At 40.0% G+C, this 19,335-nt stretch overlaps 1 protein-coding gene across 1 annotated transcript; it reads right to left on the bottom strand.

Annotated features, from left to right (window-relative positions):
* Nucleotides 1-1,365: 1,365 nt before the first annotated feature.
* On the bottom strand, nucleotides 1,366-18,184 carry hdac9b (histone deacetylase 9b). The gene is made up of 11 exons (XM_042107958.1): nucleotides 17,693-18,184; nucleotides 13,019-13,260; nucleotides 12,316-12,466; nucleotides 11,756-11,882; nucleotides 11,548-11,669; nucleotides 9,368-9,499; nucleotides 7,978-8,090; nucleotides 6,869-6,991; nucleotides 6,502-6,673; nucleotides 6,147-6,358; nucleotides 1,366-2,726 (listed from the first exon to the last, which is right to left on the bottom strand). Exons 1-11 carry the CDS (start codon nucleotides 17,796-17,798, stop codon nucleotides 2,394-2,396), a joined length of 1,833 nt encoding a protein of 610 aa, XP_041963892.1. The 5' UTR covers nucleotides 17,799-18,184; the 3' UTR covers nucleotides 1,366-2,393.
* Nucleotides 18,185-19,335: the final 1,151 nt, after the last annotated feature.

The following is a 19,335-nucleotide window of genomic DNA, read 5'->3' as shown; positions in this document are numbered from 1 at the left end:
TCACATTCAACTGTTGTGAAATTCTTTACAGTCACACAGCTGTGATCGCATAACATCAGTGAAAACTGTGTGGTTTATGGCAACCATTGAACAATAAGATTTGCTTTGAAGACAAACACAAGCTTTGCAGAAGAAAGTTATCGATAAATTGTTGCAATTTTTGTTGCTGTGTGTTAATGCAGTAACCTTCTAAATAAACAATATTCTTCTTAGGGTTTTTGATTCTTGCCACACCACACAAAATCACAGAATAATATAATTATAAATGTAAAAAAATATTAAAGGTTGTATCAGCGATGGCCTCCCTCCCATACAATTGAAACTCTCCTGAACGCGCATCTCGTTGGCAACACGTGTTGATAGCAATTGTTTTTGTGTGCAGATCCCAGAGCCTAGGCTGCCTACAGAGACACGTTTTTTTGACGGTCTGCTTATGGGGCGGGCGGCTAGCGGGTCGTTAGGAAAGATTAGATGAATGTGATAATTTATGGTTGGACCCTTTTTGGGCCTGCAATCGCTGATACAACCTTTAAAATATTAAAATTAATATATAAAACCCTGTTCAGACTCTAACATGATATGGTTATGGGATTTGGCTGATGCTTTTGCCCAAAGCTACATACAAATAACAACAACACAATAGTTAAATTTAACATTAAACAATTTAAAAAGTTGACAAGACTACATTAAGGAGAATAGCAATAATAAACAACAATGTCAATTCAATCAAAAGCCTATTGAAAATAAACAAATACTATAATATACAAACCATAACGCATAAGAAACGCTTAATAAACTAAGTGTTGAACAGATATGCCTTTAGACCCCTCTTGAAAGACCCAAAACTATCACAGGAACGGAGAGCACTGGGCAACTCATTTCACCAACATGGAACCACTGAAGAAAAGAGTCTTTGACCTAGCGTTTATGGCTGGTTGACACAGCAGACTGATCAGAAAGCTGTAGTGGGCGGTTGGGGATGTACATCTTGATCATTAATTTAGATAGCAGGGAGCAGATCCAGTGTCCTATAGGCCAAAGTGAGAGAATGTAATTCTGCCCACTATAGGGAGCCAGTGGAGAGTAACTAGGAGAGAAGTTACATGTGTCCTCTTTGGCTGATTGAAGACCAGGTGGGCTTGCAGCATTCTGAATCAGTTGCAATGATCTTACTACACAAGCAGGTCAGCTAACAGTGAATTACAATAGTCCAGCTTGGAGATAACCATGGCCTGTACAAGAAGTTGTGTGGGAAACATATGTATTGTATGTTAACATACTTCTTATTGGAGCAACGTTTTCTTGTTGGTCTGTCATTGATTTGAAGATGTCACAAAAAGTTCTTACCTAAAAAAAACTAGTTAAGAGGGTGGGAATGAATTTTATTTTAGTGTAATGTAAAACAGAAGGCAAAGGAGACATACAAAAAGAATAACATGAAGTTTTCATACTGCCTATGACACCTCGTCAAAGAAAGATGAATAGCAGGATATGGTAACTTCACTTGGATTGTCCACTCACGTTACAGATGGTTTTTAAGAAGTTCAATCTTTGAAATTGTTGTTTAACAATTACTGAACACCACCTTAACCCTAAACCACCTAAACCCTTAACTCTATCCTTAGCCATAAATTGTTGTTAACAGTCAACATATGGATAATATGAGCCTGTGTAGATAGTCTATAGGAGACCATCAAAATAAAGTATGACCAAGGAGACTAATACAGAAATGTTGAAATGTATAATATGCAGACTTGAAACATACTCTGTACATATGACATCATGGTCAGCTGGAGGAAGGATGACATTGCGGTGCATTTACATCATTGTGATGAGTGGACAAACTGAACAAATTGCCTACTTTTCCCCTCTCTTGTGTGAAAACTCCTCCTTGCGGTTGTGGGGTAGAAGGATTCTCACAACAGTTTGGACAGGACACATAATCAGTATGGTTTCACCTGTCAACCTAAGGAGAACATCATCTAAGCAAAAATCGCATGATTTTTAAAAATGACTACTGCAGGTACAGATGAAAATATGTACTACTTTTACATTGAGACATTAAGACATGTTACATGATAATCATTGTTCAAGTTATTACAAACACTTGTGTTTATAAGAACTGAAAGAGACAGGCAGAAATACCATACGTTACATATTCTAAAGCTGCCATGTATCTCTCATCTTTAAATGATGACACATTTATTCACAGGACAGATTTCAAACAAAGAAAGTCGCCTTGAAGGAACAAGTTATTAACATTGTTTTCACAGTATGTACATAACATCAAAATGTTGTTTAAATTCCATTAGCTCACGGAAAAGAGAAGTCCAGGGTGGGGGTGAACATACAGGGGCCGTGTTTTCTAGCTGCACCCGCTCTCTACAGAGGCCTTAGTTGATGGCTCGGATGACCAACCTCCCTTTCACTTGTGGCTGATAGGTAGAGACTTGTCTGGGTGGAATCTCCTCATCACTGTCGGTAGGCTCTTGTTTGACGTTGATGACTTCATGGATTGGGGCAGGGTTAGGGTTGCCACGAGAGTCTGTTAGTTGTGGATCTGTGGAGCTGTGGAGGTGTGTGCCGTTTGAGGTGCTGTGTTTTCGGATGACACCACCAGAGGGCGATCTCTCCTGTGGCATGGACTGCTCCCTTGGCTGCTCATCCTCTGACTCTACCAACTGATTGCAGGGTTGTCTTGACTGCTCAATGGATTGAGACAGCAGCTGCATTAAACAGAGAATGAAGAGACAGGACATGAAAAATGAAAGCAGCAATATAACCATGGTATTTGTTGTGTGGTATAAAGAAACAATATATTTACGATATTCAAAATATACAACAGTATATTTTAAGGGTGGAGATTATGCCAACTGCGAACAGATGTGTTTCTGATTATATTAAGCAGTTGGTCTGAATGAGGTAGGACCCTATTTTCATTGGGAGTTATCTTAGGTGTAGTGTCAATGTTGTTAGGACAGTGTTAATGTAAAGATCAGTCAGCAAAAGACGGATTTTGCAGACCGTAAAGGAGATTTGTCTTGGTGGTGAGGTACCATACAATACACAATGACCATACAACAGATATCATTTCCTCAGGTTGACCTCAATTCAAGACAGCTTTTTATAACTGACCCTGAACATTAATGATGGATTTTAACAGACTTGTGAGACTGTGTCTTAAGTGAGACCGATTATCCTGGATTATCAAACTGTTATAGCCTACATTCTCAGAAGCCTTTTTCCACACTCCTAGCCAACAGGTGTCAAGGTAAAGGAATCAGCTGTCTGCAGTTGCATGTAGACAATTACCAGCTCATTCAAATACCCCCCCGACACACACACACACACACACACACACACACACACATATGAGAGGCTGTCTAGGCCTTAATTCATACTTGGTCTTACACACACTATCATAATCTTGCATACACCACTATACTCATGCACACTCACTATTATAGTCATTTTACATGTATGTATGAGAGGGTATAGTCGTGTATGTGCGAGAGTATAGTAGTGTATGTGAAGGAGTATAGTAGTAAATGTGAGAGTATAGTAGTGTATGTGAGAGAGTAAAGAGTATAGTAGTGTATGTGAGAGAGTATAGTAGTGTATGTGAGAGAGTTTAGTAGTATATGTGAGAGAATATAGTAGTGTATGTGAGAGACTATAGTAGTGTATGTGAGAGAGTTTGATAGTGTATGTGAGAGATTAGTGTATATGAGAGAGAGTTTAGAAGTGTATGCGAGAGAGTATACTAGTGTATGCAAGAGAGTATAGTAGTGTATGCAGAGAGTTTAGTAGTGTATGCGAGAGAGTATAATAGTGAATGCGGGAGAGTTTAGTAGTGTATGCGAGAGAGTTTAGTAGTGTATGTGAGAAGGTATAGTAGTGAATGCAAGAGAGTATAGTAGTGAATGTGAGAGAGTATAGTGGTGTATGTGAGAGAGTATAGTGGTGTGTGTGAGAGAGTTTGCATGAAACGGAAGGAGTTTGATTTCACAGTTCCTGATTGGTTTGTCAATGTCACTTCGCTCTAGCTAGCCAATTAAAATCAAGGAAGGGGCGGGACCTACACTGTCAACAATGTTCGTGTAGACCTAGCTTTCTTTTACTGTGTCTATGAGACCTAGAGCTAGTGGTCGAGGAAAAAATCAGCCAAGTCCTATGTGGCTACTGCAAACCGAATGCAAATTAGGCTACAAAGACATGAGGGGTGCCTATTCTATTGTAATTGATAGGCTACGAGCTGCTTTTGTCTGGCGAAGTCATATTTTAGTGAACTGAGTCCTGAAAAATTGCTGCGGGACCTAGCATTTACACTGTCAACACAGTTCGTATAACGTTAGTGGTGGAGGAAAAAATCAGCCAAGTCATATAATGTGATTAAAAATTAAACTACTACTGCAAACCGAATGCAAATTACAAAGACACAAGGGGTGACATATTCTATTAGCCTGGCTAGCGCCATCACTTCTCAATGAGACGTGGTCTGGGAACCAAACGTTCATTTTCTCGTATTTGAAAAAAATGCCCAGATCCGTTTATTGGGTGCCACGGATGTCTATCAAATGCGTCTGTGCATAGCTCATCATCGTCTTGCTTTCCCCCCTGTTCTGTGATTGGTTCCCTATCTCAGGCGAAAATTTGCTCCATGGTCTCCAGGCTGCCTTAGCAGCGTGAATCAAATCGCGCGCAAGGCAGCATGGGAACACCCAGGCTAATATTCTATTGTAATTTTAGTGAACTGAGTCCTGAAAGATTGCCATTTCAGTTAGCTAGTTAGTTAGCATGCTGCTGGTAGATAGTTTGGTAACCTAGCAACAATAAACACTTGACCCGAAGCACTCTAAAAGGGGCGCTGTCTGGAGCTCTGTTCTAGCATCTTTGGCTGTCAGTGCAAAAATAGCCATGTGGACACAGGCTCACGAGTCACTGGCAACAGCAGACAAGGTTACCAAAACGTCTGCCAGCCAAACTGTAATGCATGTCCTTTTTGGAATGTTGCTGGAATGCTAGCTAACTAGCTAACTGCAAAGGCAGTAATCTTTCAAATCTCAGTTCACTAAAATATGACTTCGCCAGACAAAAGGAGCTGGTAGCCTAGGCTATTACAATAGAATAGGCACCGCTTATGTCTTTGTAGCCTAATTTGCATTCGGTTTGCAGTAGTAGTTTAATGTTTAGTCACATAGGACTTGGCTGATTTTTTCCTCGACCACTAGTCTACACGAACATTGTTGACAGTGTAGGTCCCGCCTCTTCCTTGATTTTAATTGGCTAGCTAGAGAGAAGTGACATTGACAAACCAATCAGGAACTGAGAAATCAAACTCCTTCCGTTTCATGCAAACTCTCTCACACACACCACTACACTCTCTCACATATACTACTATACTCTCTCGCATACACCACTATACTCTCTCACATTCACTACTATACTCTCTTGCATTCACTACTATACCTTCTCGCATACACTACTATACTCTCTTGCACACACTAGTATACTCTCTCGCATACACTTCTAAACTCTCTCTCACATACACTACTATACTCTCTCACATACACTACCAAACTCTCTCACATACACTACTATACTCTCTCACATACACTACTATAGTCTCTCACATATACGACTATACTCTCTCACATACAGTCTCTCACATACACTACTATAGTCTCTCACATACACTACTATATTCTCTCACATATACTACTAAACTCTCTCACATACACTACTATACTCTCTCACATACACTACTATACTCTTTACTCTCTCACATTTACTACTATACTCATTCACATACACTACTATACTCTCTCACATACACGACTATACCCTCTCATACATACATGTAAAATGACTATAATAGTGAGTGTGCATGAGTATAGTGGTGTATGTGCAAGATTATGATAGTGTGTGTAAGACCAAGTATGAATTAAGGTCTAGACGGCCCCTCATACACACACACACACACACACACACACACACACACACACACACACAATCCACCCTAATGTATATTTCTAGGAATGTGAGTAAGTCTTTTACAAAAAGCTTTCACAACAAATGGTGAATTCCAAATGAGATAGGGTTATGCTCATCCTGAAGCAGCTGGTCAATGCACACTAGCAACGTACCTTGCTGAAGGAGACCTGCTGTTGGTAATTTTTCTGTTTGTCCAGAAAGTGCTGCTGTTGAATCACAAGCTGGGCCAACGTGCTTTGGGGCAGTGGTGCAGACTGTGTGCGCTTGAGGGGACGATGGCGGGGCAGCTTGGACCGTCCACTACACAGAGATCGCTCCTTTGTGGCAAGAGGCGACAGGGACTGTGGAGACACAGGGGACTGACCTGTGCACAAAAAATGACAGAAAAGATATTAGACGCATATGAGGATGACATACAGAAAGAAGAAAAAAGCGTAGATGAAACAGCGGAAGTATAATGACAAATATATATTTATTTATTTTTTTAAACGGCATGACGGCACACACCTGAGGAGATGATCCTCTGCTGGCGGATCTGCTCTTTCTGCAGGAGGTGCTGAAGGAGAGCTTGTTGACTGCTGCTTGCTTTGCTCTCCTGGCTGAGAGGCAGAGGTACAGGGCCCAGCAGCTGGGTGGGCAGACCGTGCCGAACCACGGCCCCACCACCACCTGGGGCAGCCTGCTTGAGAGAAATGCAACTTAAAGGTTAGGCAAAGATTAATTGTAAAAAGCTACAAAAACACCTGACACCTGAAAATAATCCCTAGAAGACATCCCAAAACCATAATTTTACCCTGTAAACATCACTGAACCCCAGCTATTCTGAGACTAAGAGCTCTCGAGCAGCTGAATCAAAAGAGAGATGTGCACTTACGCTAATTGGAGAAGAGGATGCTGCCAGGCCCAGAGTGATGTTGGGAAGTGAAGGAGATGTGTACAGACTCAGCACAGACACAGGTCCGTCAGGCCCCACTAACCTCGGCTGGGAGGGCCAACGCTAAGAGACAAGAGACCAAGAGGAGAGAAACCTTCAAAGTTCTGCTAGATGCAGACACAACAAAAGTGGGGTTTTTCGGTGAGATGGGATAGATCATGAATAAAAGCTTCCACCAAACTGATATGAAAACTGATGTAACCCAACCATTATGGATGAGATTAGGCCAACGTTATGTACTCCCATTGACTTAGACGGGGGTCAAACTGTTCCTTCTTCCACCTTACGTAAGACAACTTCCTGCTTTTCAAAATGAATGTAAGTGAATTATGTTGTTACACAGGTTTCACCTCCTGCAATTTCTGCCCTTTGATGTAAATGAGTTTTGCTCAAAGGCAATAGGAAATAGGAAATACAACATTTTAAAATAATATCAGCCTTTTTCAAATGAATGAAATTGCAACTAAGTTCAACTATACGAGATTTGTTCGTCTCTCCAGGTGCATCTTGACAGTAAGTTGGCCGGAATTACTGTTCAGTAAATCTTTAACAAACATACACAGCCACACTTCAGTTCTCTTAAACATGCCAAAAGGTAAGATGTAAAAGGGCATAGCCCTTTCAGAACAGCCATGTTGATCACCTGGGAGTACAGGGTAGTTGCCTAATGTCATATAATTCAAGGATGACTTATTGTCAGTCGATTTTATTAAATCTCACAGTAGTAGTGAAGTTAGTCTGGGGAAGCAGGTTAGCATGGAGTGTTCTGGCAGTTACTACCACTGAATTATGACAGAGGAGGACAGTCCGAACAAAGAGAAGAGATAGCTAGAAGTTTAAGGCAACAATAGTGCAACAGTGTTATTGCAAAGCATTTTTTTCTCAGAATACATGCATTCCTGAGATACTGCCACTACTTCACATGTGGTCAAAAACAAATATAAAAATTGCAACAGCAGTGCACTCTGAAAACATTCCATGATATGGCAATGGAGATAGACCACTGTAAACTTCTAGGAGGAATGGTGTGACAGAGAATACATTCTTACCTCAGTACGCGTGGTGGTTGGGAGTGATGAAGGCCCATTTTCAGCTCCTATTGCACTGGAAGCCCCCTTGGGTGAGCTGGGACCAGATTCAGAAGAATTTATCTCTGTTGACTCTGTAAATCATAGATAGCAACAAGACGAGTCAGGTGACTGTAGACCCTTGCACCTATTGGTCAGTGAAGAAAGTAAAAAAAGCATGGAAAGCAGATTGGCTCAAAAAGTTTTCGGTAACACTTTATAGTAACTACACACAATTCATCATTTATTAAGCCTTTGTTACTTAGTTAATGGTTTGTTCATCATTAGTAATTTCTTGTTCATACATAATTTATCATCAGTAAAGCATTTGTTCACACAATTATAAATGGTTTGTTCATAGTATTAAGCCTATCCCAAAAATATGTTTGTAAGTACATGATTTATACTTAATAAGTAATGAAACAACCACTTATAATGAAATCATTTTCTTATTATAAACCAGTTGTATCATCCATCAATGTGGCCTTGCCCTTTAATTTCATTGACATGTGTAAGTCGCTTTGGGTGAAATGTCGGCTAAATGAATAAATGCAAGTGTAAACTTTATAACTCATTTGTAAATGTGTTGCAAGGCATACAACGTCCTCACTTTAGATGAGCTCACAAAATATCATTGACTAACCACTTGTAACTCCTAAGTTAATTATTAATTATAGTATTAGGAAGTGGTTTATAAAATATGTATCCTCACCCTAACTAATCATAAGTACATGTGTATGTAACAACTGTTAAATAATGGAAATATTACTTAATCAAAACCATATTATTGCATCATTTATTAAGTATTAACAATAATGTATAAACATATTTTAGATATAGGCTTTTTTACTTTGAACAAACTATTTATAGGTGTGTGAAAAAATGCTTTACTGATGATAAATTAGAAATGACTAATGATGAACAAACCATTAACTAATAAGTAACAAAGGCTTAATAAATGATGAATTGTGTGTAGTTATTATAAAGTGTTACCAAGTTTTCTTCAACTTTCGTGGTAACCAACCACAATTTTACGTCTTAACATGTTGAACATCTTAAGGATTAAAGATTTAACAAATAGAAATCCTGCAACCGGATTCTGATCTGGGTAATCATGTAGAAGGAGCGACATGATTGACCCTCAACCCTGCATGAACATTTGAAGGAAACTGGAGACTAGTACTATGTTTATGTTTACTAGTTTATGTTTTGTTAGCAGACACACACACACACACACACACACACACACACACACACAGGGAGTTGAAGATAAAAATTGCCTTAATGCTGAGTCATGAGCCAGCAGTGTTCACAGAGCTATAAAGCGAGAGGTTAGGGATGTCCATCAATTGCCAGGCGATGCAAGCCATACCTAGGAGCTCCAGGGCTCTCTTCTTAAATGGAGCTGTAATGGTTCCTTCATTCCTCTTCAGCAAGGGGCTACTCCTCCTCTCAACAACCTTCTGTTTCAGCCGAGAGCGTATCTTCAAGTTGGGCTCTGATGCTGTATAACAATATAACATAACAGTTGGTTAAAAGAGTGCAATTGTTTACACAGAAATCCCTGTAATTGTAATGACAGAGGCAAAAACTATGTGTTGTATAATAGCGTAAAGTAAAACTGAATAATTAAGTACATTTAAACACATCTTTAACACATTAAAAGACCTCTGTCAGCAGGCAGACACAGACTCATATCAACGACCATAAAAGGCCTGATCTCAGGATGGACCTCTGTAGGACCTCATAAGACACAAAAGCAGACAATGAGAAGAACTGGCCCAAAAACACTGAGAATGTCCTATGCTTAAGATATGAGTTGAACCGTAGTAGAGCCGTACTCTTAATGCCAACACACTGTTCAAGGCATACTGAGAGAGTTGTGATGAACAGTATCACAGGCAACGTTAAGCAGTGAAGATTAGACATACATGAACGTTAGACATACATGACATTAGACATTCATGACATTTCATCATATTTCCAATCGAGGGCGCTGTGGCGCAACAGGCTATAGCGCCCATACCATGTATGGGTCCAAGTGCCCACGGGGACCCAGGTTCGAGTCAGGCCTGTGGTCATGTCCCGATCCCACCCCATCTCTCTCTCCCACTCCATCCTGTCTATCTTCACTGTCCTATCCGAATAAAGGCAAAAATCCCCCAAAAAATCATATTTCCATTCTGCACACAGCGCTTCATCCATCTCCACATCAGTTACTCTTGGCGGTATATCTCACAAACGCTTCACTCATCCCATAGCAAACTATACATCAAAATAAACTGCAGACCTACCGGACACGAGGATATGCATTCCTCTGGATAGTAAGCCGTTCTCGAGTAATCCACAAATTTGTACATAGTATCAAACTTTGGGCTGTAATTCTAATGTAATAGCAGCCAAAAATAACAAACTTGCTTTCCATATCATCAAAGAATCAAAACTTGATCATGGCATGCACAGATCAACTGTGGTTTTGAATAGACATCTCTACCAGCATGCTTCAGGTTACATGAATGCAAAACAATCATGGGACCAAGCGGCAACATTCTAATCTGAACAATGAAGCCAACCCGGAAGTTTGAAAAACTGCAATATATCAAAAATCTGCTAGGGGCAGGTCCCAAAAGCGTGCTAATGTCCATAGACCCCCATGTTAAAATGTTGTTTTCACAACGTAAATTCATGTTTTTACAGATTGGTCGGCGTGGTTAACTTGATTGACAGCTGACATCAAGCATACGGCTGCAGGACAGCTGACATTGACTGACAGCTGACAAAATACACTGACAACAAATACAGTTCATATTATATACATTCAGGTGGTTTTATGCACCTCTAAAGTCATTGCTTTATAATTGCTCACACATAAAAACTCACAGTCAACTTTCCATTAGCAATCTGCAACAAAACCCATAGCTGATGCAACTTTCTTGAAGTTTCCATCTGGCTTTCCATTTTCAACTGGTATACAGCCATTCAAATATGCTGAGAGAACCAATCCAATTCCTTTCATCTTATGTGCACCTGCTTCTAACCCTTAACCCTTCTTAAGTTTTATCCCAGGGAGGGTTTCTCAACCTCATCCCTTCAGGGTGTGTGTATGGGGGGGGGGGGGGGGCACTACCCTCATCTCTTTATCTTTTTACATCTACTCTATGGGCTTCATTCAGGCTATTCTAAGTCAAAATTGTCAAATTGCAAAATATTGCAAATAAGGCTATAGCAATGAATAACACATACTTTACAAGGATTATTTTCCAGATGTTCATTAAATAGGCCGCCATAGTGTACTTTGTGCAGCAAAGGCTCTCTGCAAGCATATTTCTCTTGTTTGGACTATTTTTGTCAACCTCATTCTGTTTTATGTGCAACTACAAGATATTTAGAAACAGACAGGACTGTAAACCACTGCTTCTGGCTTATTGATTATGTCTGCACATATACCTAATGAATAAACAAGGCAAAAGTTTGGGATTACATGACATGTTACCTGAGAGCAATATGTTAATGAGCATGGTCAGGAGAGTGAGAAAGCTCTATTGCACACACCTGTCTTACGCAGAGGGAAGTCATCTTTGCTGTCTTGAGAGAAGGGGAGGATGAACTTGGAGGGAGGTAAGGTGTCTCCAAGAGGAGGGGAGCTCTGATCCAGAGATGTATGATGAGACGCGCTGAAGACAAAAGTTACAGGTGAATACAAATGGAGTAAACATAATAATCACTGAGCTATCAATTGGAACTTTACAATAACACTTACATATACCACTGTTTCGGACTGAGGCCTAGTGAATTGTGGGATCCACTGGAGAGGGCATCCTTTGTAGTTTTGCTCAACAGAAACTCTTGGAGTTTTTGTTTCACCTGAGTGCTGGCAACTGCACCTGCTATAAAAAAAAGCCATAAGAAGAGATTTTTATATTCGTTAACTTTAGCGCGCACACACACACACACACACACACACACACACACACACACACACACACACACACACACATATGTATGCAAGCACACTAAATCATTAAACTAAATAAATCATTGCTGGAATCACACATATTTCAAATCATGTTATTCTGAGCTTGGAATGATGAAACTGTTTTGTCCATTTGACTCATTTATAATTTGCCAGGATGCAATGCTATGGTGTATTTTAGAAGCAACATTAGAGATAATAGAGATCAGGGTTCAGGTTTGGAAAATGAGGGTAATGGATGAGATGGAAGTGAAATAAGGTGCAGACATAAGAGGTGAGGAGTATTACTAGGGTGACCGTTATGGAAGAATGATGTGTGTTGAGGCGAAGAGAGAGTTTGTTCTCACCCTCTCGGTTGCGCTCGCGGCTCCTCAGGGGGGCGCTCTGCAGCTCCTGCCGGAGGCCATCCTGCTCCTTATTGGGATTCTGCTCCTCCTGCTGCTTCTCTTTCTGGAGCAGTTCCTGCTTGTACTTCACAACCTGCAACTCCTGCTGGAGCTGACATAATCACAAACCAGTTTTGACCACTGTGCCTTCAATAAAAACAGAAGCTGCTGACATGAACCAGCACTTCACTTCTTTTGAACTGAGTTTGCTACCACGCTGCCAGAACTAATGGATTTGTGGTGGGGGACTAAAATGGGGGGACTAAGGTGTTCTAGCAGCCATACATACACAGCATACATATACACATATATTGTAAAATTAAGAGACTGCTGCACATTTTTCTGATGTCATCCTACGGTTGCTGAGTGACATTCAAATGAGTTGACAGTCATATTCAAATTTGCAACGGTCTCTTAATTTTGAATATGACCTTCAACTCATTCAAATGTCACTTAGCGTCCAGGATGACATCAGAAAAATTTGTAGTGGGCTCTTAACTTTTTTCAGAGCTGTACATATACATATACATATACATATACATATACATATACATATACATATTCCAAAAGACACAGCCTGCTGTAGATGTTAGTAGTGTAGAGTCATTTGCATTGGTTGTGTAGGTTTTAACTGGCTTTTGAGCAGACATTGTGATGGGAGTACCTTGAGATGCTCTTGGAGCTGTGCTTGGTGTTGACGCAGCAGGTTCTCATGCTGCTTTTGGAATTCGCTGATTAGCAGCTGCTTCTGATGCTGCTGCTGCTTCTGGATGAGCAGGAGCTCCTCTTGCAGCTGCCTCTCCCACACCGCAGGGTCTGATCCTGGGTCCAGCAACCTCACATCTGTGCGCAAGTCCAGAGGTGACACAGGGTCCACTGAAAGAACCATCTCTGGCTTTATGTTCACTGACACAGTGAATGAGAGAGAGAGAGAGAGAGAGAGAGATCAGCATAACACAAACAAATTTGTAAAGTGTCTGGAATGAAAGGCAGGCCTTAAAAACCCACCCCAGGTAAGCTCTGCTGCTAAAGACCTGAGTGACACTAATAGGCCCCTAGTAAGACACAAATGCGTATGGGTACTTATCTGAATGTAAGTGGTCTGACGGTAGTCTTAACATTAAATGTACCACTTTAGCTGTATGTGGATGTATTGTGCATACATGACCAGGGCACTGCTAAGAATGCTGACAGAACACTGGCAGTTTGGCCTCCCAGTGATATTTTTGGATACACATTAAAAAGGTTTTTAAGGGCCATCGTAGTGATTAGGGTTTTTCAGATTTGGAATACTCTTTTTTCCTTCTTCAAGCCTTTGCATTTTATAGCCTACTTAGTGGTACTGTGGATATACTCGAGTATCCATTTGAGGAGATTGCATTTAGAAAAAAAAAATCAGATTATATGTTCTAGATGCTATAATTATTCAGATTATGTTTCAATAATCTTTTATCATGACTGGCAATTCAATAAAGAAAAAAAAACACACACACACACAAATAATGCTATGACATGTTAAGCAAGCCTTGCTTGATTGGCTGTGAAAGGTCATGCTCGGTCAGTGGCAAGGCTCGTAGGAACAAGATTAACAGACACAGCTCATCCCAGTCCTATATATCTTGCAAATATTGTGCCTTTTATTTTGCCCATTCATATGTGATTTGTTGGTGATTGAGATGTATAGAAAAATATGATAATAATGATAATAATTTAGTTTGCATAATGTGTTGATTTGGTGTAAATCTGGTAGGTTATCTGCAGGTTTTTACTGTAATATGTCACGTTACAACATGCTGGTTGAACTGTGAGTCGCTTTTTGTTGTACAATTCTATTGGACCATGAGCTCTTTCATGATATGTACAATGCATTCTCTCTTTCTGTTCGCTTGATCTCGCTGTCTCTGTGGTAGCTACACATTTTGGAAGACCAAATCAATTACAACTTAAGGCCAAAGAAATGGCAACCCTGACGTCAGTCCTGATGCTCTCTCTTATGCTGCTCTGTTGCACTCAGGATCCATAGGAAACGTCTGCATGCGGCAACAACATTTATAAATAGCAACATAAAAGCTAACAGACCAATCTAGGGCTATGACAACTCCCACATCCTATCTACCATCCCTCTCGCTGCTATAGCAACAGTGGGGACATCATTATGACTCCTCTTTCTGCACATACTATGCTGTGTTTTATGGCAGCTCCCTCCTATTCTGCAGGGGACATTTGATTTGGCCGTATGTATTGCTTCAGTCACACAGACCCCCCCCCCACACACACACAGAGAGAGAGAGGCTTGAAATACTGTACAGTCACTCTAATAATGTCCCCTCAATTCTACCACAGCAGTACATATTTAAATATATTCATCAGACAAGACTCTTCCTCTTCAAGGTAGACAATATTCAGACACAATATCTGTCCCTTGTAAAGCAGAGAATCTGTTTGTGCATCAAAGGCAAATAGCTAGTGTTCTCTCACTGTTCTGTGTGGCAGGTGGGCCATGTTCCCTCAGCACAGTCAAAGCTGGCCAATGAAACAGCCTGCTTCTCTAATGGCCCTAAATATAGCATCAAAACACCTGCTGGTTCACACTCTGTTCTCCTGTGATATCTCATTTATCTCCACTTTCCCCTTACATTTACCAACCACTACCCTTTTTAGACAGACATGCATTAATCTTCTGATCTAGGTGTGCGCCAAGCACAAGCGCCCTTAGTGCTACTCTCTCTGTGGAATCTCTTTCAACAACACATTTACTATGATGTAATTTCCTATATGTTCCCTTCCTTTTACATCCATAGATAAAACAGATTGACAGAACCACTCTGTAAAACTTAAATAAAGAAAAGTGAAGTCAATATGGGCCACTCCCCGCTGGGTGCGCTGCCTGCGCAGCCTCAAGCTCAGTTGGTGACGTGGAGAAACAGACTGAAGCACAGTAACTCGTAGTCACACTTTGAAAAACGTACTGACATAAGAACGTGCAGAGTGCTTTGAGTTGACATGTATTTCAGAGATCCATATTATATTGGACTGTGCTAGAGTCAATGTTCATTAAGCACAAGAAGGCCTTTGCTTTCACAATGTTTTCTAACCATTCATCTCATGTCATGTTACTGAATAACAAAATATTAACTTTGAAATTATATTTTCTGGCGGTGGCAGAACTCAGCTTCATATCAGCTGATGCCCAGACACCTAATCTGCAATGTAATCAGCACAGCTGTCACCACAGATGTCCGAAAACATGAGTATTACAAAGAGCAACTTCCATGGATTTATATGGCACCCTTAGATCACTACCTAGCTAGCTGGTACTAGCTTACCATCCAAAGTATGCCGATATACAGTTTACTGATCACATTTCTGGTTTTCTTCAATATCTTTAGTTTAGTACTGATATTCTTCATCATCAGTTGCCCACTACATCCCACAAAGGGAATAACTTAAACTGCTGTTAATGTCCCTACTATAAATGTGATCAGAAGCAAACATTTTAAACAAGCTTTTCCAAGGCAACATTCAACGACAACATTAAGCAGCTCTACTGGTTAGGCACCGCATTGTTAAAGGTAATATTTATTAAAAGTTATTTGGTATTTAAGTTATGAAAATTAACCTTCAAACTTGGGAGTATTCTGTCAGAGCTATCATACAGCAAACGTGATAGCCTGGAAAGGTTGTGTGATATGTTGGAGACAAAGAACATTTATTAAGGATAGTGAGAAACAAAAAGGAGCTAATTTATCACACAAAAGAAGAAACAATAATAATTAGTTCCCTATTTGGTCCCCCAATGGTCAGCTTGATATATCTACTGCAAACAAATGTAAGCTTATAAACCATTATGTGTCTATGTGTCTCAGGGAGGGCAAATACAGTTGAGATATAGACCATAAACTATGCAATATTTTTTTTAAAAATGTTAACCATCACTGTAAAAAAATGTGACTATCCAAATATTCACCATGTAAACATAGCCTATACTTTTGATGTCAAGTCCAGGATATTTGTTTAGTACATGGCAAGCTATGTGAAATATAATCTAGTAATTAAAGATAAAAAATAAAAGCAAGTAAAATATGCAAACATGTATAAAATACTGGTACCAAAACACACACAATTGGCCCAAAGTCATGGAATTCTTGTCACTCAGTTTTTTCCCTCCAATAGTTAAAATAGTAGCATTTTCAGTTGAAGTAGTAGCACCAACTTAGCACCCTAATGCCATAACTTTAAAAAAGCCAGACTATGAATAGCTGACCTACAGGATCGACAGTGAGTCTGAATTGTCAAAACACCAATGGACTTGTCTTCTAACCCAATTGGCTAAGACCAATAAACTTGTCTTTTAACCACATACACATACAGACTATTAGGAACACATGATCACTCATGCGCCTCTTTATTGCTGACTGTTTTGTTGCCATAGCCCATTGTAAGTCTCCCATGGTGTCCTGCAGTCTCCGGCAAGTCTTTCCTATTTCCATGGGCTCTCCACACTCTGCCTACTGCCCTGTTTTATGTGCCCTAGTGCCTGAGAATAAGCAGGTGTAAGCTGAAGTAAGCTTTACGGAAGAGCAGTATCTCATTATGGCTCCATCTATCTAAATATAGCATTTTATTTTTGTAAACAGATCTACATCAACTGTATTTGTGACATACAACATACATCTAGATGAGATAGCCAACAGCAGACTAGTAATTAATCTCTTTATTATAATGTATCATGTTCATGGTTTTATCTGACTGATCATCCTATTAAACAGCAAAAAGATACTTCTTGCAAAAGTATACATTGTGCATATTTTTTAAATAGAGTGAGTCTCACCCAGCATATAATTTCCAGACATGATGAAAAGGTCATGTATTGCAAAGCACAATTATCCTTCCAAGAGATTAAAATGAGTTATTTAGAACATGAAAGAAAAAAATACCCTACATTTTATACTGACAAAATATTTGTCTGCTGTTAAAACGTCTTTGAAACAAAAGTATTCAAGACAACAGCTCATGACTCCATGTATACAGTGAGGTAAGCACCATGTAGAAGTGAGGTAAACAACTCCTCATTAGCTGATCTGACAGCAAAAGTTCTTAAGTCATCATAACTATTAGAAAGAAAAGAATTCACACATAAAAAAGGAGGAGTCTGACTTACAAACTACTACAGACCATTCTATTTGATCTACATCTGGATATAAAAATCAAACCAAGGATACACATATTAATCCATAATACTACCATTTGAAATGTCTGCAGGCTACAAAGACATTGATGTAAGAAAAGACAAAGAAATAAAGAGTGAGAGAGAAGCGAATATTTCCCTTGTAGTCACCTGAATCGTTGATGTTGTGCATGTTATGCTGTGAAGCAAGTTGCTGGTGCTGGTAAGTGTTGTCCGTGGAGAAACACGAGTTGCCCTCATAAATGGTCTGCAGCATACTTCCCTCTGCACAGTGTGTTCATCAGCTAGCGTTAGCGCTTCCTGCCACAGTCAGCCCACCCAGTGCCACAACCAACTTCCTCTCAAGAGACTCACTTTTCCTGCTGGCTCTCCTCAGGGAAGGTTGCTCTCAACACCGACAAACACACAAACACTGTGTGCTGCTTCCTCAATCCTCATGCAAAAAACCCTCCAGGAGGAAAATCTACTCTCCTCCACTTGCTTCCACGGCTTTCCTGATGTCTCACTTCCAATTGTACAGCAGATTGCTATGGGTTGTGAAAAGCACTGCTGTGAGCTGAGCGTGAAAGGCAGCTCCGTCAGATGGGCTGCTGTAGTCAGGCTAGAGCAGCAGAACTCAGCAGTGTGTCTTCACAGACTCAGTCATTTGCATGTGCATCAACAACAGCGTGCACCACAGGTGACAGAAATAGAACAATGGCTGGCCCAGCTAAAAATAGGTCAGGCATGGCGAGGGGATTGGAGCAGCATTTGATGGGTTTATAAATACCACACCAAACACAGCTGCCCATTTCAGCTACTGCCAGCAGCCATGTCTCCTGACTTGCATTCATACTGACTGAGGCTTACTCACTCAATACTTCTCTCTTTTCTCTCCCTATCTCTCTATTTTTTTGTTAATAAGTAAAGGTAACAGGCTCCTCTTCTCCCTCTCTCAACATATATATACATATATGTTTCCTTTAGTTTCTCCATGTGCCCATGTGGAAGAGGTCTGTAAAAAATAGGAATCACACAACTGATGTACAATACTTGCACAAAAAATCCGACTAAGAGCTTGTATTTCATTCTAAAATTGGATAGTGCCATTCAAAATGCAAGGTCTTACATAAAACATCTATTTATTGAATGTTACTATATATAGGGCACATGATTATGCGTTAACACAGTTATTGCAAACACTATACAAAAATTCAAATATAGGAAAATTACAGATAGGAAAACCCCCTTTGGTTTGTTGAAACCCTTAAAAAATATCCTATTGCCAGGTGTCTCATGCGATTTGGATTTCTGCTACACAAAGTTACATAGTTTTACATTGCCCTTAAGTCTGTAGAGAACTCGGAGTTCAGCTATGCTGAGGCTGTGCCTTTAAATTTTTCATCTTCCTCCATAATGTGACCTGTCCCCCAGCCACAGGCATGCAGCCAGTCTATTTATAGTAGCTGAGCTCTAAGGCATGGTAGACAGAGAGGATGGTTAGGAGATGGGGGATGGGGGGAGGGGGGTTGGAGTGTGTTTGCTTTCAACAGCATAGCTACAGCTGGACAACTAATTAACTTTTCAATCAGTCTATTGCCACAAAGTAAAAAAAATCCTGCATGTGTGTTTTTAATGCATAAGATAAATGAAACTGAAATTATGCACTGACAATAGGACGTATGAAGTGCATCTTGATGTCGTTTTTAACCATGAAATGTAAAATGCATTTATGTTCTTTCTTCTAACACTCATATGAATGAACAACTGCAAATTCATTGAAAAGACACAAGATTAACTAAATGGATTCAAAT

This window comes from Alosa sapidissima, chromosome 10 (genome assembly GCF_018492685.1).
Source record: "Alosa sapidissima isolate fAloSap1 chromosome 10, fAloSap1.pri, whole genome shotgun sequence".
NCBI classification, from domain to species: Eukaryota; Metazoa; Chordata; class Actinopteri; order Clupeiformes; family Clupeidae; genus Alosa; species Alosa sapidissima.
This window is presented reverse-complemented; position numbering and strand designations above follow the sequence as displayed.

What these genes read in the sequence shown, in the direction of transcription:
- hdac9b (XM_042107958.1), bottom strand. Translation starts at nt 17,798, where the DNA reads ATGCTGCAGACCATTTATGAGGGCAACTCGTGTTTCTCCACGGACAAC. An exon ending in AGCTCCAAGAGCATCTCAAG is followed by an intron (nt 12,467 to 13,018) that starts GTACTCCCATCA and finishes TGATTATGTCAG; the next exon opens with CTCCAGCAGGAGTTGCAGGT. An exon ending in GCAGAGGATCATCTCCTCAG is followed by an intron (nt 6,359 to 6,501) that starts GTGTGTGCCGTC and finishes TTTTGTGCACAG; the next exon opens with GTCAGTCCCCTGTGTCTCCA.